The 24,704-nt window shown below is 24.9% G+C and overlaps 2 protein-coding genes across 2 annotated transcripts in view; one reads left to right on the forward strand and one right to left on the reverse strand.

Annotated features, from left to right (window-relative positions):
* The first annotated feature begins 1,209 nt into the window (after positions 1-1,209).
* LOC132926052 (uncharacterized) overlaps positions 1,210-24,704 on the forward strand; it is a 35,591-nt gene continuing 12,096 nt past the window's right edge. Inside the window, exons 1-9 of the mRNA XM_060990402.1 lie at positions 1,210-1,816; positions 17,369-18,016; positions 18,101-18,482; positions 18,623-18,724; positions 18,821-18,958; positions 19,036-19,119; positions 19,191-19,347; positions 20,374-20,538; positions 24,059-24,668. Coding sequence (XP_060846385.1) covers positions 17,420-18,016; positions 18,101-18,482; positions 18,623-18,724; positions 18,821-18,958; positions 19,036-19,119; positions 19,191-19,347; positions 20,374-20,538; positions 24,059-24,668 — 2,235 coding nt within the window. The 5' untranslated portion in view covers positions 1,210-1,816; positions 17,369-17,419. The remainder of the gene's footprint in view (positions 1,817-17,368; positions 18,017-18,100; positions 18,483-18,622; positions 18,725-18,820; positions 18,959-19,035; positions 19,120-19,190; positions 19,348-20,373; positions 20,539-24,058; positions 24,669-24,704) is intronic.
* LOC132926045 (uncharacterized) lies at positions 4,923-10,687 on the reverse strand. The gene is made up of 6 exons (XM_060990392.1): positions 10,511-10,687; positions 9,463-9,686; positions 7,708-7,908; positions 7,439-7,627; positions 6,991-7,119; positions 4,923-5,087 (listed from the first exon to the last, which is right to left on the reverse strand). Exons 1-6 carry the CDS (start codon positions 10,626-10,628, stop codon positions 4,923-4,925), a joined length of 1,026 nt encoding a protein of 341 aa, XP_060846375.1. The 5' UTR covers positions 10,629-10,687.

The raw sequence follows: 24,704 nt of genomic DNA on the forward strand, positions 1-24,704 counted from the left end.
TATGATCTGTAAAACTTTTTTTTGGAATAGAACGATTAAAATATTTATGTAAATGTGTTGTACACGTCACGCGGATAGACGCGCGGAATTGGCATTTAATATTATAAAACGACGTGTAACACATAAAGTGACATTATAAATATATTATATCGAGGATGGACATACCAAAATATATGCACAACAAGTCTGAGATAAGTGGTCTTAACAATGATGTGCATCACAATGAGGATGTGTTGGTCGAGTTAAAAAAAAATGATTATAAAATATTATACAGACAAACTGTACTACGGTAGGTACATCATTTTTATACAATGAGAATATTATCGTTCATTATTTACATAAAATAAAAATTCTTATATTCTTCCTGTTGCTTGCAATATTGTGTAGGTATTGAATATCTAATCTCGTAATATCTAAGCATATCCATGTATTCTCGAGTATCCTTGAGTAAATTGATTGACTTATGTACTACAATCTCATGTCTCGGTTACATTATTAAATTACAAACTCATTCTCGAACTGTAAATAAACTAGGTATATGCTAATAAGACAATAATTGAATTCCTCGCATTCTAGAGGTTCTTATCAACCAACGAATTTCATTCAAATAAGATAGCAACAAAACGATATTGTGTCTACTGTCTATACACGATCAGAATCCTCAATGTCTTGTTTATTATATAGATATTTCACGTTTTCAAATTTGCAGTATAAACGCTCATATTGCGCAGTGATGTTAAATATGTACCATTAGACTATAAGAATCTAAATTGGATCGTACATAGTTCAATTACTCTGGTTTTATTTAATTTAATTATTTTTATTTTTATTTGTATTTCTTATAGGTATAGTTTATACACTTTTGAAACGCGTGTGCGTAATAGTCAATCATAATTTATTAATAATAAATAAAAAAATATTAACTTCATACAACTTTATATCACTAGTTATACTTTTAAGTTACTTTTGAAAAATTAATTTTAATTTTTTTGTTATGATTTACCACGTGGAAAACTTATTGAAAACAAAAACAAAACGAGGCAAATCAATAAACAAAATAAAAAACTGTGTTTATTATTTTTTATTTATTTATTATATCTACATGCAATTTAGGCCCTGTTGACATTTAATATTTTCGAACATAGGTTCATCAAAGTGGGGAGTAGGCTAATGGAAACAGGTTGTATGCACGAAGGTCGTTCAACTGAACACGCAGTTCTGCAATAATCGTGTACAATATGAGACGTATGAAAGTCGTGTTCATATAGCGGCAGTTGGTGTGCACAGGAAAAGCCGACGTCGAGTTACTCTGAGAACTCCGGAACTGATAGTTTTCTTATAAGTATATACATTAATTATTTTGTTAGATTAATTTTTTATATTAACCGAAACGATTTATTTTCACCTCAAATAATCAAATTTAACAATTAGGCAAAGTTATAAATACACGCTTGTTTACATACTTTTTATAATACAGTTTTATTCAATTAAAGTCGTTGTATATAATTAAGTGTAGAAGTGCGAGTGGTTTAATAGCGAGCAGATAGGGAATCAAGATTATGATTAATAGTAAATAAAAAATAAATGGCACGGCATGGCGCTTTAACCGTGTATACGATCTTGCTCAAAAGAGTATACTATCATTGATGACCTGACCGAGTCCAAGGTAGCACATTTTATTCGTGAATCGTGACGTACTGAATTAATAAGGTATAGTGGTGCAAGTATTCTGCCGTATAAAACAAATGCATAAATATAAGTAGCTGTTTCTTATCAAGTTTTTGAACCATATTCAATTTCTATACAAATATTTAAGGTAAGATTTAATTTAATTTTTATGGTTAACACCATACTGGATTTTTGAACATTCAATATAAATTAACTGTTATATAATTAATTTTTTTCAATCATCAATCGACAAATTAACTGTTATCTAAAAATTACAATTAACAATTTTTGATTGTCGAAACTAATTTAATTCAAATAACTTATTTAAAAAAGGTTAATGAATAAAATCTAAAACCTACGTTACATAATAATAATAATATAATAATTATATGTATATAATAATATTGTTTCCGAAAACCTTTAATTCATTTGATGATGCAGTTCTTTGTAATAGTTCCTTATTAGTAATTTTCTTTTTTTAGTTTTAAATATATAATAAAATCATTGTATATTTAAATTACTTGGATCTGCGTAGCATGAAAATCTACGATTAATAAATTAAATGCTTCGCGTGACACATAAATTAATTATGTGACGTGTTTACACGATTTGAATAAAACCTATACCTATACGTTACGTTGTAAACCATTGTACAAGGCTCATAAATTATAGGTTGTGAAATCTGAGGAAGAGGCTCTGTTGGAAAATACGGGTTTCAAATATACCTTTTCATTGAGTACCTCATCTAGATGACTATAATGAATGTGTTAAAATATTTGTATCCACTGGTAAATCGTTGCATATGTCATAAAAGATTCTAAGCAAGTTAGGTTAGCATCTTTATTTTTTAATATATTTTATAATTTATTTATATAACTATAAATATTTTATTTTCTATTAGTCATGCGGTATTTAAAACTAACTTTCGTAAAAAATAATATCTTATATTGTATTATACATTATTGTTATCAACTATTATAAGTTAGAAGTCTACATCAATGTTTTAAATAAAACGACGAGAAAAGGTTCATGATAACAATAGCTTAACATTTATAAAATATATATGTGTAAAGAGTACGATAATCATAATAATATAATATGCAATGGAGAAAAGTTTCAAGTCCCCGTATTAGATATTTTTTAAAATACACCAAAATAAATAAAATAACTAAAACTCTTAAAGGGAAAAAATTGTTATTTTTCGTTAAAATATCAAATTTGTAATCATTTGAAAACTGGTATTTCCGTTATTTATAGTATTTTATTTCTCCAATTATTTAAAAAACCATCGAGAATTGTTTAGATTTTACTGTACAAAGTACAAACTTGATTCTATTTATTGTCAGAAACCATACTCATAATATTGAAGATATCAAAATAAAAATTCAACTACTTATATAATATAACTCTCCATTATACAAAAAAATAACATATCATTCTGAAACCAGTACATCCGTACCTCTACAGTGAATTTTAAACTATATATACGCATAAATTGAAAACATAATATTATATGACATATTTGTAAAAAAATAAAATGTGCATAATATCGCTATTTAGCTATATATTCAATCAATATTCGTTAACCGATCAATATAAATTGCGATAGTGACATTTATTTTGATTTCCATCCATGGAAATAAAATTGATTAACTGAATCCGCTACACGTTTCCAACAAAACTTTTCTGTATACTCCAGTATTTCTGGCAACTATTACAGTGCTACAATATACATCATGACATGCAATATAGAACAAAGAGTTTGAATTTTAAATCCTACATGGACAATAGAGTGATAGTATACATTAAAATATAATAGACTATCGATATAATTAATCAAAGAGAAGATCCCGTTATTATGTACCGGTAAAATAAAAATAAAATAATAATTTCTATGCCCTGTGTTAGTGTTATGATTAATCAATTCATCAAGCAAATCGATGAATGTAAAAATAAAATAACGTGAATAATAATAAATATATTATTTTGATTTTACGGGTTATTTTTTTTATTTATAAAATACAATTTGTTTACAAAAAGTAATACAATAAGTAAATATATCAAAAATGTTTACTAGACTTAAAAACACGAGGAAAAGGAACGTCGACACTACTTCCAATTTTTGAACTTAGGGTGGAGTATGTTGCTATAGAATCTAGAGTATAGATTATTTAATAGATCACGTGGTCATTTACATTTGAGACGACGAGGAGGGTTATCAGGTATGACTGGTATGAGGTACTGTACGTGTGAAAAGTTTAGATATAGAAGAGCTTGCATTGTTAAAATAGTGTTTATGAAATGTATTAGCATGATAGGAAACAAATGTGAATATTGTTGGTATATTGAAGAGTTATTGATTGAAATGCTTGAAATTTAATTAAATTGAATTTTGATAGTATTAATAGTATTTATCATAATTATTGAATTTTAGAAGAATATTTTAAGGAGTTAGTGAAGTTTTTGAAGTTCCTTTTATCACTTGAGAAGTGTGCTCTTTCCAAATAACGGTGGGCTTGTTACTTCTTTGTGATGAGTTTAGTCAATATTTAGTAATAATAAGCGCTATTTGTATCGATTTTAAATGATAATCTCGTATAATACACAAAATATATAGGAACGATTTTTTTTTTTTTTTTTTTTTTTTTTATTGAAATCAAAAGTTATTTACAATTTGTACACTTTGTATATACAATAACACGAATGACAAGTAATAAAATAACTAAATTTAATGTATTAGGTACAGTTATAAAATAAAGATACTTATAATATTGTTAGAACACCAGTGGTGAATAAATTATACATTAAATATTTCTGATAACTGTATTTTAAAATAGAATTTAAATATCGTATACCTATGACCTATAAAACATATTTAAATTTCATTTTAAAAAACAGTTAGTTATTAGAAATATTTAATGTATATTTTATTCACCACTAGTATTCTATCAATAGGCACATTTTTCTTCCCTGACTATATTAGGTACATTTTAAATTATCTATAGTCTATACCTATATCAAATTTATTAATTGTCATTTGTTTAGTTTTATGTACAAATTGTAAGTAAAACTTTGAATTCAATAAAAAAAGTTGACCGAGCAAATTACGTGTATACGTTTAAAATCATTTAAAATCCATATTTCCATATTGATATTCAAATAAATTAAACGTATTATAAAATAGATACAATTACGTTTATTACTATGTTTTTAAAGAAATGATTTAAAACGAGTTATTTATTAAGGTTTTTATTTTAGCATTGATTGATAAGAAAGCAACTAATTTTGTTTTGTAATTCTTGATTTTCACGTTTTAATTTATTGTTATTCTCGTCAATCATTTTACACTCAATCTTTACAGAGGATACACGATGCTGTATATTTGATAACATTTCTTGAAGTATTATTGATTGATCAATCTACAAAAGATGATACATTTTGAATTAGTTTGATGCATTTATGTAACTATTTTTTATTTAAATGAGTGGAAAATGTAATACCTTCCATGTTATATTAATAGTATTATATTTAATTATTATTTATTTTTTATTTCACATTAATACAATAAGTTTACGGGTGATAAATTATAATATACATCCACGCTAAAATTAAACTATAGTAAATAATACGATAAATCATGGAGTAGTCTGCGTGAAGTATTTGGACCATACTATACGAATATCGACAGCCATCATAACTATCTACAATATTCTATCCTATATGCATACTTAGACAATAGTAATGCGTGTAATTCTAAGATAAAATTATTTTTTTCTTACCTGAATAGTGAATTAATACATATAGTACATGTAACAATTTAAAATTATGTAAATTAAATATGCTTCTATGTGTTTACGTATTATAATTTGTAATAGTACTTAATCAAAATTACAATTGACGCCCGCTGCTGCATATAGTCGCCCCAGTAAAAATGTCAAGTAAGTTATCATTCATGTGTTATTAAGAGAGTCCATTTCAGGACTTATTCTTAATAATAATTAGATAATACCTATACTAACTAATACCTCTGCGTATCAAATTTCTGAGTAATGGTGCGTCAAATTTTTTTATTGATAAACTATATTTTAATAAACTATCAACATTGTGCAATAAGTTTCTTGTCAATATATTATTATCAATTCTAATAAACTGATGAAAATGTTTGGACCTGCTAATGACATTTTTCATGGTCAAAGAGAATCAGTATGATAATACGAGATAGTTAGGCTATCAGAACGGAAATATAGGTTAAGTTCTTGATGAATAATCACGGTCAAAACTGTTCGTGTAATATAAAATACTAAGAGACTTCAGAGTTCAGACTACAATAATTAAACATAATAAAAATAGACTTACCTTATATAGTTTAGTAATTAATTAATACTCATAAAAATAATTTGATTTTAAACGTTTTTTTTAACATTTTTGATTTTTGTAATATATTTAAAATAGGATATAAATTAATTTATACTACATTTATAGGAATTTCTGAAAATATACATACATTTTAAACCAGTTCTTTACTCAGTTTAGTATTATATAATTATGTCAAAAATAGTTTTCATGCAGCCCTTTAAATTAATATTCAATGCTTATTGCTTTTTAATAAGTACAAATGAATAGATGATCTTGTTTTGAATGCGCAGTGCTTAATACTAAATACATTTTTTTTATATATACAAAGTGATTATGTGATCATAAACCACCCGTCTCAAAAACTATTAGTATTTTTTAATTTAATATTTGTTATCCTTATACATTTTTAAATTCTTACTTTTTTGAATAACAATATACATTTTGAGTTTAAGATTCTAAAGCAGATTATCTTTTGGAATATTTTTGTACATAAAAATTGAAATTCAAATGAGTAGCTTATGAGTTATACATATTTATAGTAAAGGTGAGTAGAGTATAGTAGGTAAACATTTTTGGGGGTATCCGTGATCACTACCCACTCATCAAAACTTTAAATACTTATAACTCATGAACTAATCGTTTGAGTATCGAAATTCCTGAAAAAAATCTGCTTAGGAATCTGGGATTAAAAATGTACGTTGTTAATCAAAAAGGTAATGAATTTAAAAAATTATAACTATAACAAATATTAAAAAATATAATTTATTAAAAAAAAAAAAATGTTATTTTGTTTTAACTAATTATAATATAAAAGAAGTATTTTTCAATAATGTCAATCGATTTTTTAATAATAATTGGTTCAAGATAAAAATCACATTGTACACATAGACATATACAATAGATGAGTTCCCGCTCGCACCAAAACAACTTGGATAAAATATTGGTTAATTAGATAAATTTATTTACCGCATCGTTATTTCCAGGTTCATTTAATTTTGGTATTTTATTAGCTTTGTCTTCAGATGTTTCCAATTCTTGACATAGTTTGATGCATTTCATTGTATCTTTGCCCCTCTTCAATATAATGTTTACATTCTGTATTTGAATTCAAAATGAATTATACTAAATTTATATAATATGCATATTTTATTGACCCACATGCACGTCAAATATACACATATTTTCAGTAATTCACATCCAGGAATGTTAATTATTATAATAAATAATAATACAATTTGCAGACATTCATTATTAATATAAAAAAGTAAATAATGATTCACTAAAAATTATATTATAATCTTCATGCTATGTTTTATAGAAATGTTTTTGAAATGCGTTTAAAAAAAAATATATATTTATATATGTAATGTATATAAATTAAATTAAATATATAAGAATTTTGTAAAATGTTTACGTTATTTATTTGTTTGGTAGATTGGCAAAGAAGTAACTTTTGTTGAAGACCGAGCTTTGAATTAATTGCAACCTTATTTCTGAATTGTTTCAAGCCCTCTTGAAGTTCATCTCTTTTTTGTGTTAATATATTTAATTCCTTCAGTATTTTAGGGTTGCTTAAATCTTTTTCCAAAAAACTTATTTTATTCTAATAAAGTATTTTATTATTAAAATTACACAAACATTTTTAAGTTTTTCTTACTGTGTAAAATCATAGTCTAAACTTACTAATAAATCTTTGATTCGAATTTTTAATTTTTTTGTTGTAACTAATAATTGTTCGTTCACTGTTTTGAACTTCAGGTATTCTTTTACTGTATTTTTAGTTTTTTCCGAATAATCATCCAAAGTAAAAGAATATACATCTTTCATATTCTTGTAATGCATTATGTAGTCTTTCCAACAAAATTTATTCATAATCGATTCAAACTATATTATGAGATAAATTAAATTTACGTATATAACATAATGATTGCAAAAATTTAAAATTTATTTTATTATTATTTATATTACTCGGATTTTACAATTACAATATATAATTCTAGTTTACATTTTAATCGGTACGTTATTATCGAGCAATATAAAATTCATTCGTTGAAGAATTTGCCTAGTAATCAAATATAACTTTGTCATGGGGGAGGCTAAATTTTAGACATTATAGCCACAATATTTAGAATAAAATATACATTTAAAAACAGGAAATATATTCATTTAAAATATTAAAAAGTGAACTATATCAATTGATAAGAATTCCTTAATTTTACGATTGCACAAATGTTCAATAAAATTGGCAGCTAGCATGTATATACCGTGGTTAATTATCGATATCATTTAACCTGTTCGCGAAGAACGTTTTCTCAAGAGCTCGTCTATAATAATATGATATCATTGAAAAAAAAAAATTAGAAAACAATAATTTTAATATCAATAAATATTAATAGATTTATCAGATTATTTATTTATATATATATATATAAATGATGATAATTAAAATTTTTTTTTTTATAAATATTAAAAAAAAAGGTGGGCGGAATGTCCTTATTGTGAAACTATTAAAAATAAAATAATAATATTTAAGACACAATAGAATAACATTTAAGTTTTATTACCTATTATAAATGATATACAATTTATAATATATAATTGCCTTAACATTTTTTTTTACAAAATTTGTGATCTGCATAACCAAAAAGGTTGAGAACCACTATTATAAATAATGTAAACATCGAAATTATAATTTGTTATGATTATGGTTTTAACCAAGATGTTCTACAGCTGATGATTAATAGCTATTATATTATATATTTATACGATGAAGTCTCGATAAGTGTATAGTGCGGTTCATTTAATATTATGATACTATATATTTTATGCAATATTATAATATAATATTTTTATACCTTCGTTTATGTACAGTAATCAATGTTGAATATAATGTTGTAAAAGTAGTTACCTATTTGTATAAATAATTAAAGCGATTATTTATAAAGCAGTATATGTATAATATTCATCATTGATTGCCATTACTGTACCATTATGGCGATCAGTTTCGTTTAATTTATATAGTTATGAATAATAACACATACCAACAACAGTTTCAGCCTTGATTTAAAAAAGTTAAATAATTTAAAAACTGAAATTAAAAGACTTCCTATCATTTATGCTATCGATAAATTTTACAAATTTAATAATCTGTACTATCATAATCATACATCATTATTAATGTCACTCCCAATCGATGTTAGTATATTTATCACGTTAATACATTTTACAAATTAACAATATTTCTGTATCTAAACTACCTGAATAATGATCAAAATAATATTTTTCATTATTACATCACTAATCACAATAGTGTAATAAATTACACTTTTAAGCCTTTAAAATTAATTAGAATAGGTATTAATTGTGTAAATGTTTATTTCCACTTGTTATGGATGTCACATTTCAGTCATATCTCATATACTTATCTTCTGTACCTACCCTTCCACGTTCGATATCCATATTTTCAATGTGCTTGTTTTCAATGTTAGATTTCCATCTTTCTATTTCAAGTTGTACCACTTTTTTATCATATTTTAACATCTTCCAATAAGTATCATTTTCATTTGTTCTGACTTCTAATTCTGCCAAATCTATAGGTAGTGCTAATTCTAATTCAGCCTGATACTGGCGATGTATATTTTCAATTTCGTTTTTAAATGCACCTGTCACGAAACAAGGTTATTATCGTTATGTAATTTTATATATACAAACAGTCGAACTTGGTTAACTCGAAGTTGAAGGGACTTGGAAAAAAATTATCCAAGAATTTGAGTTATCCAAATTAAATTTATTTTCTATTGCTATGTATATATTTAATATAAATAAAGTAGTGTAATAAAAAATATTTACTATGTATTTATTTATGAATTATGTATATGTATCTATGTATGTATAAACAAAAATGAGATTAGAAAATTATTTTAAAAATGTTTTAAAAACCTTATTTTATAGATAAATGAGCGAAACATCACAATTTTATAATATTAATAAAACTCAAAACTTCGAGTTATCCACGAAAATATTCGAGTTAAACAAGATTTTTTTACATTGTTTAAATAGGAAATTCTAACGACCGGAGTAAAAGTTCGAGGTATCGACGATTTCGAGTTAAAAAAGTTCGAGATAACCAAGTTCGACTGTATATATATATATACATAATAATTATTTGTTATACACTACATAAAGGGATCACCTAATTAAACAATGAGAAATATACCGATTTTCTTTTTTGTGTAATAACTAGCAATGATGAATATACGAAAATGAATAATTTTGGTATTCTATGAAAAAACACGCGTGTACCACCCTACAGAGGTTGCGGTGGCGATAGTAGCCTAAATTTTTACTAAGTCCTATACTTGCTTATGGAAATTCCATAAAATCGGTTCAACCTATTTTAATGTTAGCCCGGCTTCGAGTACACAAATAGATACTTCTAATTAGTAATTACTATTTTGTTTTATCATATAGATTTAGCTTGAATTACTTAATGTAGTATTAACTAATTCCAAATTTCTTTGACCAGTTCTACAACGATATTCTATGCATTCATCCATCTCGTTTTGTAATTTCTCTATTATTTTATCTTTAAATTCCAATTGCATAGTTAAAGATTTTTGGTAGGACTAAAAATCGTAAAAGTTACATTAATATTAAAATGTTCACCATTTTTTTTTCAATATCAGTTACTATGAAAATGAAATGATATATAGGTATTACGATTGTATATACAATATACTACAGACTCTATAGTATAGTGTTCACTAACGATATCTATATAATATGCAAGGTTGTTTTTTATGTGATTTGGGTGAAAAAAAATACACAGGTGCCTACATAGATTTGTTTTCTTTACTTAATTGTAAATTATTATCTAGTTAATAGTTATTAATCACTCTTAAAAGTATATACTATGTGCAGTATGACTTACCAAAATTGTGTTATGCAACACTATATCACTGTATTCAGACAATTTATTTTCCCAATGTTTAGTTAGTATTTTCGTACTATCAATGGTATTGTCCACTTTTTTTTTAAATATGTCCTGTTAATAATACAAATGTAAATAGAAAATAATAAATATTATTTTATAACCATTGGATTAAAAATTGTTATCACTGTATGAATCTTCGTTTTATGACGTAATATTTCCAACTTCTTCTCATTTCTATCCATGACTGATCGATATAATTACTCACTACTCACCGGCTAATTTATACAAATGCAAACGGATAAAATCTATTGCCGATTATAATAATAATAATATAATATAGGTACCTAATTATTATTATAGTTATTAGTTCTTGTACAACGTAACAAAGTCTATTTGGAATAAACGGTTATCATGAGCGCAATATAGCGGAATATTCCTGACAAAGAAAATATTTGAACTTAATTTACGCAGGTATGTGACCTTTTAAAATTAATTATGACACACTATTTATAATAAAACAAATGATACTGAGATGGCTTCTATAGATATGTATAGTACAATAACAACAAAATACATTATTGCACTTGGTCCAATTTTTTTTTTTTTTTTTTAATAAATTTAATATTAGTCAATAATGAATTACATCATATTACTACATAATATTTCGTGCATAACAAAATATGTCAAAAACAAATTAAATTATATTAATGATTATTTTTTGTTATTCATCTAATAATAATATTATAGGTAGGTAAATTTTTGAATTTAAATAGTTTCATTTTATAGTCATTATGGTATATCGTAAGATTAAATGAATAATAACATGTGTAGAATCACTTCAGTTCTTAAAATATTTGTAGTATACTGTACCTATGGGCTACAGTTGTTAACTATTAAAACACAGGTGTTATACAATCTAACATGTTTTTAAATTATTTATTATTCATATTATCGATTGTGATTGTGCGTTGTGTATATTTCATGTAGATTATGGAAAGTATTTTATTTGTTCACTTTGAATTCCCGATATATTTTGTCATTTTGAAAATTTGTATTTGTTAAAAATCACGGATACTATTCCGACAAAGTATTTGGACTACTTAGCTACTATTCATCATTTTTTCTGTCATAAAAAATTTAATTTTTAATATTTACCAAATTTACTTACAAAAAGCAATGTAAATAATATTATTACTTTTTAATTAAAAAAAAAAATAATAATAAAAATCATATAATATATTATATTAATCACTAAATCGTTTGATATTAAGTAAATTTCACCATATTACATTATTCATATTATATTCTTAGATAGCTATATCATTGTATTGAAAAGCTGAATAAATTATAAATTATATAAATTAGTATATAGTACCGGTAGACGGTATTTAGATCAAAGTATGCCATACTTAGTATAGTGTAGCTAGTGTAACTAATAATATAAGGTAATGAATCAATTATATTTGAAAAACTACTTGTTTAATATTATGGTAGAATCGGTTTAAACATAACTTAAAAATGTATATCTTGGTCATACCTAAGTACATTTTAATATAAACAAATAATTAATTAATAATAACATAATATCATTAATTATAATCTCTAAACGTAAACATTTTAATATTATGTAACAAAATTCATAAATAACTTACAATATTTAAAACATGAAATTATTAGATTATATTATTAATTACGAGATAAAAATTATTTCATGGAATTATAGTGTATATATTTATATAATGCAATCTATAAAATTATTGGTTAGATTACAGACTAATTAGACCTCACACACTAATAGTATATTATAATTATTATAATTTTAAACTATTCAATATAGTATTGAGTTGATATCAGTCGTAGTTAGTATTAGATAATATAATTAAAATATTGCTCTACTAGTTTTAAAGTGTATTTCTATACGTTTTTTTTCTAATTTAAAATTAAATAGTATTACAAAAATGTATTAAAAATCATCTGAAATAATTGTATGTAAAAAGAATAAACAATCCATTAAAGTGAACGTAATTTAAAATGTTAAATGCAAGATAATATTTTAAAGAAAAAAAAACAGGTAAATTAATTTTGAATTTTTTAACATAAAATGTGTTTTGTAAGAAGTTTAAAATTATTGTTCCCGTATCTAGATTTATAATCCAAAAAATCATCTTATCACAATATAAATAGTAAATCTTTTTGTATACAATTTTAGTTAGTACATTTAATAATGAAATTATTATTTTTTCAAATTTAATATACTTAATTTAAATTAATACATGAGACTGGTAATCTAAGTTTGCTGTGTGCATTATCGTTACGTTATAATGTCATTTAATTTAATAATTGTGTTTAAATTAGTCATATAAATAATCACAAGACTCATCATAAACAAAGTTTTTTATATAATAATAAATATAAACATGTTCTAAACCAAATTGTACTCTGCAAAAATAAAGCAAATTAACTACAATGTTTAATTTTATTACAATGTAATATCTTACCAAAAAATATTATATTATATAATGTTTTCATAATATATGAAATGACTGTGAACAATGATTTTTTGGAGTGTACAAATTGTAATTCAAACCTAATTGTATTATAAAACGTAAAAAGTAGTTCGTGATTATTTTATTAATTACATATTACGCTAAAGCTGAACTAATGTTATTTATGTTGTGTAAAATATAAAAGAAAGGGAATGTTTTAAAAAAATAACAGTTATAATCAGAACTGCGAATGTAATTAATTTGTATATCTATGAATTTCATAATACCTAGCTAAATTCAAAATATTGTAAATGAAATAAATTTGTTTTAAGGTATAATTATTCTAAATATAAAGTTGTTATCTTCTTAAAAGTATTATCATTTTTTAATATTTTGAAGTCAATAATTTTTATTTTTAGTGCATCTACATAATATTATTATATTATTTATTTTCATAGTTTTTAAATGTTTTAAATCAGAAGCGTATTTAGAATTTTTTTCGGGAGGGGCATAGATTAATTATATTGAACTTCTACAATTTACATATGATAGAATATACCTAATAAGCAGACTTATTAAATATTTCCTGGATATTGGGGGGGGGGGGGATCAGCTAAAGCCCCCTATAAATATGCTCCTGTTTTAAGTTATAAATTAATCGTTCAAAATTCAGTTTTTATTCTGCTTCATAAAAAAAATTAAAAATGTATGCTGTGATTATTAAAAAAAAAAAAAAATACCTAATCAAAAATTATATCAATAAAAAATAACATAGTATAATACAATCTAATAAATTAAAAAATCACCAATGTGTTATACATAAATTATTATGTATTATAATAAATATATATATTTACATATGATTTATATCACTTACATGATAAGCGATAGATTTTTAGTTTAATACACATGACGCTATTAGTTACTTACTTCTAGTAAGTAGTAGAAAATATTTTTTATTCGATTATAAAAATGGTTGTTTGATAATAATTGACTATAAAACAGTGACCTTTTTTACTTGTATTAATACTGTGTTAAACGATAACGGTGTTACCATTGCTTGTAAATAAAATCCTGTTAAAAAGCAGCAGCTGTTTTAATTTATTTTTTTGAATTTAAGAGATGTAAGATTTTAGTATCTGATTACTGTATATATTTATATGTAATTAATAGAAAATACAAATTATAATTTTTAATTCCACAAAAAATATTCAAGTCTTTATTTCATTAATAATTCATTAATAAATTACTTATTAGTTATTAGTTAAAGACAGATCAGAAAAAGTAATGCTCGATTTTATAAAAAAATTATTATGCTTTTAATGGGATTTTCCTAAAGCAATTTTTGGGGTTGTAAAAATACTTGTATTAATAATACATTTTAAAATACCATTATGCTAAAATAAGTGATTTTATAAAAATATGTACTAATGTAAAAAAATATTGAGCCCCTCCAAAACATAATCCTAGATTCACCACTGAGTACCACTTAAAATTGTTAATTATACATGGTAGAGTATTTATTTATATCACTTAAGGACATATTAGCTCTAGATTAGAACTTTGATTAATGCTTAAATTCTGAAATGTTAATTTTTTTTTTTAAAACTTGAGGTAAAAAAAAATATTAAGTAGCTACTGGTTTGAAATTTTAAATTCTCAGTAAAATATTCTTTTTCAAAGAATCAACTTTTTTGAGGGATTGAGTATTAGGTGGTATTAGCAATAGAAAATTAATAATTAACACCGTTATTGCGCTTATAATACATAAAAAGAAAAAATTTATTAATAAAAAAATGAGTTGGATAAATCAAATTCTGTGCGGAGCGCAGAATGTATATAATATATTTTTCAATTATGTATGTTTTTTTTTCTGTGAACTCGTTTTATAGTAGAAAAAAATGCTTTAACTTAAACTTTGAGTGTGGATTTTGGTAGAAAATTGTATCTAGTGTTGTATTTTGTAATTTGCAAGAAGGCTAAAATTAAAAATTTCCAGTACTTTTTAAAATAATCAGAAGAAAAATACTAGGAGGAAAAACGGAAATACCTACTGCGTCTTTGTTTGTAGTTGTTTTAAATAAATGTTGACTATTAAAAAAAATTACTATGTATAACTATACAGTTTATCCTAAAATTTTATAAAAATCCGAATATTCTTATAATGTATGTATTAACTATTAACTATAATTATTTGAGCCATGTAATACAACAACAACATTAATTTTTACGAGCATCGTAGATAAATAATGTTCAAATATTTTTATTAAAAAAAATAAACTTTTTCACTCGTTACAAAATATATAAACACCTACTCGTAGTTAATAATAGTAATTTGTTTATTCATACATTGATTTAACGCAGTAACTTTTAGTAGGTATATAAATGTGCGTATAATAGTAGTATAATCTGACAATAACAATTATTACGTGTTAATTATTTAATACGGTACTATTAATGTATACATCATCATTTATCAAATTTAGTATTGCTTTCTTATTTTTTTTATATTTACAAATTAGGATTTATATGGGTTATAAACTGCTTTATATAATTCATTCAATTTTTCACAGGCAGTGGAAATGTATTTTGTGCCTCTCTTCTATACATTATACAGTTATACACAAGAATGTTATAATATGTACGTGACAAAATTAAAAAAAAAATACATACATACACATGTGTTATAGATACATATTTTTTTAATATAAATGTTTCAAGAAATGTATATATAATTATAATATACGCATACCGTTTAAAATCTATAAGACTAATACATTTACATCTCCACTGCCTCTTAAATTTCAATACACGAGTACTGCTTGTTTAGTAATAATATCATTTTGTTGATTTGTATGTAACAAAGTTTATACAATTTTACTGTTAGGTATTATTGTTTATATTGATATTTTTTCAAATGCGTAATAATTGTTAAATTATTTGCAGCTACGATACGTGTATCATTATCATTATTAGTATTGAGTAGTAACTACCTTTTTTATCAGATAATTAAATGTTATATACCTACCATTATTACCTATTGTTTGAGAGTTATAGCAACGACTTTTACGTAATAGGTTATTTTTAGAACTGCGAGAATACATAAAAACCTTGAACACATAGCTGATATTCACTTTTATAATAAATACATATGTAATTATTTGTCTAAATTTTAGTTAGAAAGTCGTCAGAATACAGATTATATTTTATTCAAATCTGATATAACATCGGTGTATTGTTTTGAGTTTGAAAATAACAAGAAATCGACACAATTGATAAACATACCTGAACGATGTGGTTTATTTAAAAATTTCAAGTCATTGTCTTACGTAATATTTTTGATAGTTAGATTAGAAAATATAAGAACTGCTTATCTTACAAACTTTAGTTGAATCATCATTATTGTTCATAACTTTAAATAGTTTTATGAATAATTTTCAATAATGATTTTTAAATTACTTCCCTTATATAAATAATAATGAAAAAAAAAACTGGTTCCTTTGGACCTATAGGTATTAATTATAATTTATAAGGTACTGTTGCTAAATGGTTTCCTCCCTCAAGTCATTCAAGTCAACTTCTTATTATATTTTTATAACATTTACTTATTATGCCATATTTTGTATAGATAGTAAATTGAGCTTTCTCAATAAAAATAAAAGGAAATGAAATTACCTACTTTTAGTTAAAAAAAAAAACAAAACTTGATTTACGCATCAAATTAAACATTTGATTTACTTAAACAGTAAAATTAATTAAATAAGTTGTTTTTTCAAACTCTGATATTTTATGTAAGTTCGTTATTTTTTTTATACCACTGAAATGTCTATCGTAAAGTATATGAACATTATATTTTTTTAAAGATGATTTTTTGATAAAATAATACAATATTTTGTATTATACTTTAATATATTTTATGTTATAGGTATTAAATAATGTCCATTCCGAAATGACCTAAATTAAAACAAGAAAAATAATGAAGCTCTCAAAAAAAACTACAAACGACGAGATCAACATGGCCGAAGAAGTGGACGCAGAGCACGAAAAATGGCAAAAATTAAGTTTCAGCTCAAGAGCTAAATACATTTTAAAGAACATAACGGTTGAGCCTTTACTCGCATTTTTCATCGTGTCAAGTGTACTTGGCAACCTCACCACACAAAACCTAAACTTACAGAAATCATGTAGGGTTAATTTAAATATGAGCGATGCGATTTGCTCGGCGTTAGAAAAACGGATGAAGACAAATTATACTCTGGACCAGGAAGCAAGAGTCCAAGAGCTAGTCACCGACATGACAATGTGGCAGTCGGTTATACAGCACACTATACCGTGTATATTCGTGATTTTCATCGGATCCTGGAGTGACAGAACCCGTAAGAGGAAACCAGTTCTGTTACTGCCCATTTTCGGAGAACTAGTGCGAGTCCTGGGCTTATTGGTTTGTGTATTCTATTTTTACGAACTACCGATGGAAGTCGCCGGTCTGGTCGAGTCCGTGCCTTCGTCACTAACGGGTGGTTGGATGATCATGTTCATGGGTGTGTTCACGTACATTGCGGACGTAACTTCGGTTGGTATTTTTATTTTTATATTTTGTCATTACTTCCCCGAATCCATAATAAATGCACGTGTTATAATAATACCATTGTTTCAGGTGAAAATGAGAACTCTTAGAATAGGAGTGCTGAATTTATCTTTAACCATAGGAATATCTTTCGGCATAGCCTTGTCTGGTATTCTGTTTCAAAAGCTCGGTTTTTATGGCATATACTCAATATGTTCGACTATGTACTTCTTGGGTATACTTTATGGATTTTTTTTCCTTAAAGATATAAAGAGTAATGAAACCCAAGCTGTTTGTGAAGACAATAAACTTGTTAAAAATTCATCGTTCTCGACAAATGTTAAGGAATTTTTTGATTTAGTACACATTAAAAATGCGTTTAGTGTTACTTTTAAAAAAGGCAATGACAACAGAAGGCTCCGGATTTTGATGATGATGTTAGTTCTCATGATAATAATGGGTCCTATGACAGGTTCGTAAAATATTTGGACATTCATATGTTTCATTATGAGACACATAATATATTTTACCATTTCTAAAAACACTAGAAGAATCTCAGTCTAGTTTTAAAATAAAGTAAAATTAAAAATTATTCGTTCATTTAAATTTTAGGCGAAATGTCAGTTATGTACTTGTCGACCAGGATACGATTTAATTGGGACGAATTTGATTACAGTATGTTCTCTACATTTACCATGGTCACTGGTTTTATCGGTATGTAATCAATTATTGTTAAAAATACGTTTAAAAAATAAATGTAATGATACTAATAATACAAAAATAATAATAATAATCCAACATTTATTATAGGAACATCACTTTCTTTATGGGTTTTCAGTCACAAATGTAAAATGGATGACGCATTGATAGCTACTATGGCATGTATCAGTAAAGTCATTGGTAGTTTTGTTTTCGCATTTGCACCCAATAAATACGTATTTTATTTCGGTAAGTAAATTATTTATACTCAAAACAGCAGATTTTTTTAATATTATAATATACAAATAATGATATTATTTTTTCAGGCTCTATCGTGGAAATTATTCATGGCGCTGGTTCCATTGCAACTAGATCTATATTCACTAAACTTGTCACTCCAGACGAACTTGGTAATTTTTAAAATATTGCAGAGTTATTAACATAGTTTTGAAATTATTATGTTAATAATTTAATTTCTTAGGTCAAGTAAGTGCTGTAGTCGGAGTTTTTGAGGCTTTTGTTCCAATGATATATATACCAATGTACAGTGCATTTTATAAAGCAACAATGAAAACTTTTCCCGGAGCTTACTTCCTTCTCGGCGGAGGCTTAACTATACCAGCAATTTTTGTATTTTTGTAAGTATTAAAGTTATTAATTATACAATTTTGTAAACTATAAATTAAACCGAGATGGGCAATTCACTTAAGGCGGATAGTTATGAACTATACATTTTTTTCTTACGTTTAATTAACTGCAAGCAGAAATTAACAAATATGTGGTTATAATTTTTAGATTATTAATAAAGCTAAGCCACTTTAAAATAATTGGTCCTATTATTTAAACATTCCATAATCGTCAAAATTGATCAAGTAATTTTTGATTTTATAAGCTTCAGCTGCTGTTAAATTTCCTTTTATGTTTAATATTATAATATGTTACACGGGGCTTCTATTCTAATCGTTTTATGACCCACCAAGGATCCCAAATAATATGTCTGCAATATTTGGTACCGATTCGTCAAAAATTGTCGACTTCATATTATATGTAATTTCATTATAATCTGATTAATAATATTTCTATTAGCCGATTATCAACCATTTCTGTTTTATTTTAGTTGAAATATTCCCATTTCCCATTGTTATATATCAAAATCAATCGAATATTTTTGTAGTGTATAAATCTCAACCAAACACTTTGACACGACTCTTATATTGTGTAAATATAATATAATAGTTAGGTATTTCCCAATTTTACATATAGCTATTACTCTATTAGCCTAAATGTAAAAAGTAATACAATACTAAAAATGATATTTAATCATAATAAATTAATAACTATTTTATTATCTTTAACCAATGACAACCATATTATGTAAAATAAAAATAAAAATATTCGATTGTTGTGAGCTGAAACAAAATGTATATGTGAACTATCATATAATGACCTATAGGAGTTGAAAGATAAGGCTACAAACCCTTCAGAGTTCCAAAGGTTCTATTATTATGACTTAAATTGAAAACGATAAATTGGTTTTTTTAGTCTATTTTGAGTTTTTTGTGGAGAAATACAAAAAGAAAGAAACATTTAATTTTATAAAATATATATATATAATTTCAAATAACTTCTTAATAAATAATGAATATATATGTATATTTTTTTAGGTGGATGTATAAAGGAAATAAAGAACGAGAAGCCCGTGAAATGGAAAATAAAAAATCTGAAATAGTAGAGAAAAATACTGAATTAACAAATGATACAATTAAAATTCCTAAATTATACGAGACGTCTGAAAAAAATAATTATGAAAACCCGGGATATAAATCCGACTAATGAATAAGCAATTTTAAAATATATGTAACGATAATTTTATTAAAATAAGACCACAATGTGTATATATTTTTTTTTGTTTTTAATTTATTTGTATGACTGTTAATTATTTTTCATTTTATATTGTTAAGTTCTAATTGTAAGTAATATTTATACATTGATTAGTATTTAATATTTATTATATGTTTATAATTATTGAACTGTTATTTTATACAATAATTGTTAAGACACAAGATACAAATGGTTTTTATATAATGTTGTAATAATAAAATTTATAATCTTACCCTTATTTTATACTCATAAAATATCTATAGCATAAATATTATAACATTTCCATGTAAAAAAAAAAAATATTTTAAACCACAAAATACATCTATTTTTTATTTATTTATTATCGATTTTATAATTCATCATCTAGGTAAAATGTATTTTAATTTTATATGCGTGTCTCTTAATATTGTTCATATTATGAACTTTATGAAATTTGGCCAACCGATCTATATCCGATGACCTATATTATTGAGGAAAATCAGCCTATAAGATTAATTATAGTCTTAAACAAAAAATGTTATTAAAATTTAAAAAACATTAAAATAATGATGAAAACAACATTATATACTCAAAGTTTTCCTCATTTTATGTAAACAATTTGGTATACTAAGCTGATTAGATATAAACTTTCACGATTATTTTCTACATGAAGCAGTTTTTATCTGTAATTTAGTTAAACAGCAACCATTATTAAAGGTATAATTTCTTAAGAGTCATTTTTAAGCAACTTTTATTTAGTATTTTTATGTTTGATCTTAATTTTTCTCAACATTAAATACTTTAATATTGCCTATACCAAACCCCTCAAAAAGATTATGTTTAACCAAACTATACTTAAGTCCTCATAATAATCGAGTTCCACTCAATTGTTTTCCAAATTAAATTACCTACTTATAATGGCTTTTAAAATTTAAACACTATCCTGTGATGTTGTGAAATCCCTACTAACAAATATTTTAGTATCTATAATCTATATATTTCGTCCAACTTTTTGGTTATTCAATTTATCTATAAATAACATAACACACTCACTAACCTTATTTCACAATATTTAGTTTATTTTTTAATAAGTATTACCATGTTACTAATCACAAAACAAATCATTGTTTCGTTTCTTGTTTTTTTTTTTTTAATTAATATTAAAAAAATAATAAAAACTTTAAACTTTTTATCTTGTTATAAATATTAAATTAAATATGGTTATAATATTTGTAAGAACCTTTATGGTGCATACATATCATTATATTTTATTTACAATTATACTTTCCATCTATCGTCTTATGTAAAAAAAAATAGCTATTATAAGTTAAATTGGCTAAATAAAACAAAATTTTGTTGAAAATTTCAAACAACATATTATGACTGTTATAATGTAGGTACTATAAATACTCATACAAATATTAGAAATTATACACAGTATAATAATATTGTAATCGCTGATCTTATTATTTGGTCCAATTATATTTGAATACACATTACTACAAGGCTATTTTGTTATTTAGTTATAATTACTAATTAATAATTATTGTTGAAGGTGATAACAGTATACAACATTGATTGCATACGGCTTCTGTTGTGTAAAATATTTTTTGACATCCCATAATAACATTAATCGGTTTTTATCTGTTCGAAATTTCATTCGATGTATGTGGTGGGAAACTATCCAAGCTGATCGAATAATGTAATTCATTAATATTGAATATTATTTCATTTGATTGTACAGTACAGTAGGTTAAAGTAGCAGTAGTGAGTGCCTATATATACATTGCACGTCTACATGTTCCGTTATCCGAAATATATTTCGGTGACTGATTTTATCACAGCCGGGATAATTCACAGGTAATAAGTTACAATTATTAATTTGTTTACTCAGCTACTTATTTACCAGTAGCTATTTACCAATATTTATTTTATACATGATTATATTAATCATTTTTGTTTAAAATAATTTTCTGAGTAATTTGAAGGTAATTTAATACTAAAATAATGTAACTTAAGTTTTTTTTCGTAAGGTCAGATAAAAAGTCAAATATCTTGAATTTAAATGTCAATATTTTTTTAGTACTTTACTAATGAAGTATGTAAGTAGTAACTAGTAATAAACTACATTAATTTATTATCTTATTAATATTATGTAGAGAAAAACTGTTATCATAAAATATAATATAAAACTAAAACCTTATTTTAGACATATGATCTTATCTAACATTTTATCATTTAATAATTTAATTATTAGAAAACAATACAAAAATAAAATATATTATTTTAGGTAGCCAATGGTTTTTCATATACTACGCATTGAATTTAATCAATTCGTGTAGAACAAAATAAATGTACTATTAAATATTTATAAATAATTATGATAACTATACTGCAGTGCAGTATACAATTATGTAATAGTATAATATAACTAATAATTTGATTCATGCGCTCTAACAATATTTTTATAAGTTTATGTGATATAAATTAATTTTATTTCTAAGTTTTGTCGATTATAATCGATCTTTAAAATATGAATCCAGGCCTAGATAAAAAATATTCATAATAATTGATTACATTTTCGTCGACGATGATTGGATTTTTATAAAAATAGTTATTAACGATTCTCGAACTATTAAATTTACATTATACTTACTTACTAAAAAGTTAAATGTCTCATAATATATGATTTATTCGATGCATACTAATTTGGTAGGAGATAGATTTAAATGCGCAAATACATTTACTGTATAACAGCTATTTTTTATATCGTTTTCATTAGAATAAACAATGAAATAGTGAATTTAAATACCACTTGAAATAGATCTCAGACAAATATCACAATAATTGAACATTTGTTACACATATAATAGACTACAATAAAAACAATTATAAATTGTATAAGTTTTACGTGTGAACAAATTATCAATAACCGCGTTATTATCTTTAATAGATAAATTTAAGATGCAACCGTAAAACATTTTTACTTATTGGTAAATTATGATACTTATGTATATTATTGTGAATTATATAACTGTATTAGAATGATGACGCTATGATCAAAATAATCCTCAGTTATAAATTTAATAATAGTAATACAGGTTATTCAGGTTTACCTGCATAGAAATATGTACAACGTTCTTCGTTGCATAATATAATTCAATCAAACCTAAAAACTTAGTTAGGATAATAGTTCAAAATATTTTTGGAAAAAAATATCAATAGAAAAATAACTCTTAATTGTATAATGTATATAGCCATATATTTTAAAACCGTTAAAATTGCGATGTTTTTTTTATTCTATCAATATTCTTTAAAATATAATATTTAATTAAACATTTCTATTATCCTTAGAATGTAACATAATGATAATTTATTAGTTCGTCTAGAAAGCAACATTAATGAATGTTCGTAATTCATATATATATTTATATTTAATACATAACAATGTACAGAATATAATTTGAAATGTATTTTTTAGAGTTTCTAAAACTGTGGAAATTATAGTACAGCAGTAGGTACAATGGAAATAAAGGAACAAGTCAGTTCCACATCAGATGACGATGACAGTAACAGTTGGCAAGGAATGGGGTTCTGTTCCAGAGTCAAATATGTCTTCCGAAACATCACAGTGGAACCATTGCTGGCGTTTTATCAAGTTTCGTCCGTGTTATCGAGTTTGACCACGCAAAATCTCAATCTGCAGAAGGCGTGCAGGGTAAACTTGCAAATGGACGATGACATCTGCAACGGGCTGGAGAATAAGAACATGTCGTTGTATGCCGATCAAGAAGTCCAAGTCCAGCAACAGGTCGCAGACATGCTCATATGGCAAACGATAATCCAAAGCAGCATACCGTGTATACTGGTCATATTCGTCGGGTCGTGGAGCGATCGAAACAGGAAGCGCAAACCGTGTATGCTCGTCCCGGTAATCGGTGAAATCGTCAGAAACATCGGGTTATTACTTTGTGTGTTCTACTTCGACGAGCTAAAGATGGAGGTGGCCGGTCTAGTTGAATCGATACCCACATCTATAGCCGGTGGACTTACCGTTCTGTACCTGGCCGCGTTTTCTTACATGGGAGACATAAGCTCTGTGAGTAAAGCTCTCCTGTATTCTTAATCGAATTAA

This window comes from Rhopalosiphum padi, chromosome 1 (assembly GCF_020882245.1).
Source record: "Rhopalosiphum padi isolate XX-2018 chromosome 1, ASM2088224v1, whole genome shotgun sequence".
Classification (NCBI taxonomy): Eukaryota; Metazoa; Arthropoda; class Insecta; order Hemiptera; family Aphididae; genus Rhopalosiphum; species Rhopalosiphum padi.

What these genes read in the sequence shown, in the direction of transcription:
- LOC132926045 (XM_060990392.1), bottom strand. Translation starts at nt 10,628, where the DNA reads ATGCAATTGGAATTTAAAGATAAAATAATAGAGAAATTACAAAACGAG. An exon ending in ATTAGTTAATACTACATTAA is followed by an intron (nt 9,687 to 10,510) that starts GTAATTCAAGCT and finishes GTTTCGTGACAG; the next exon opens with GTGCATTTAAAAACGAAATT. An exon ending in TGGATATCGAACGTGGAAGG is followed by an intron (nt 7,909 to 9,462) that starts GTAGGTACAGAA and finishes CTCATAATATAG; the next exon opens with TTTGAATCGATTATGAATAA.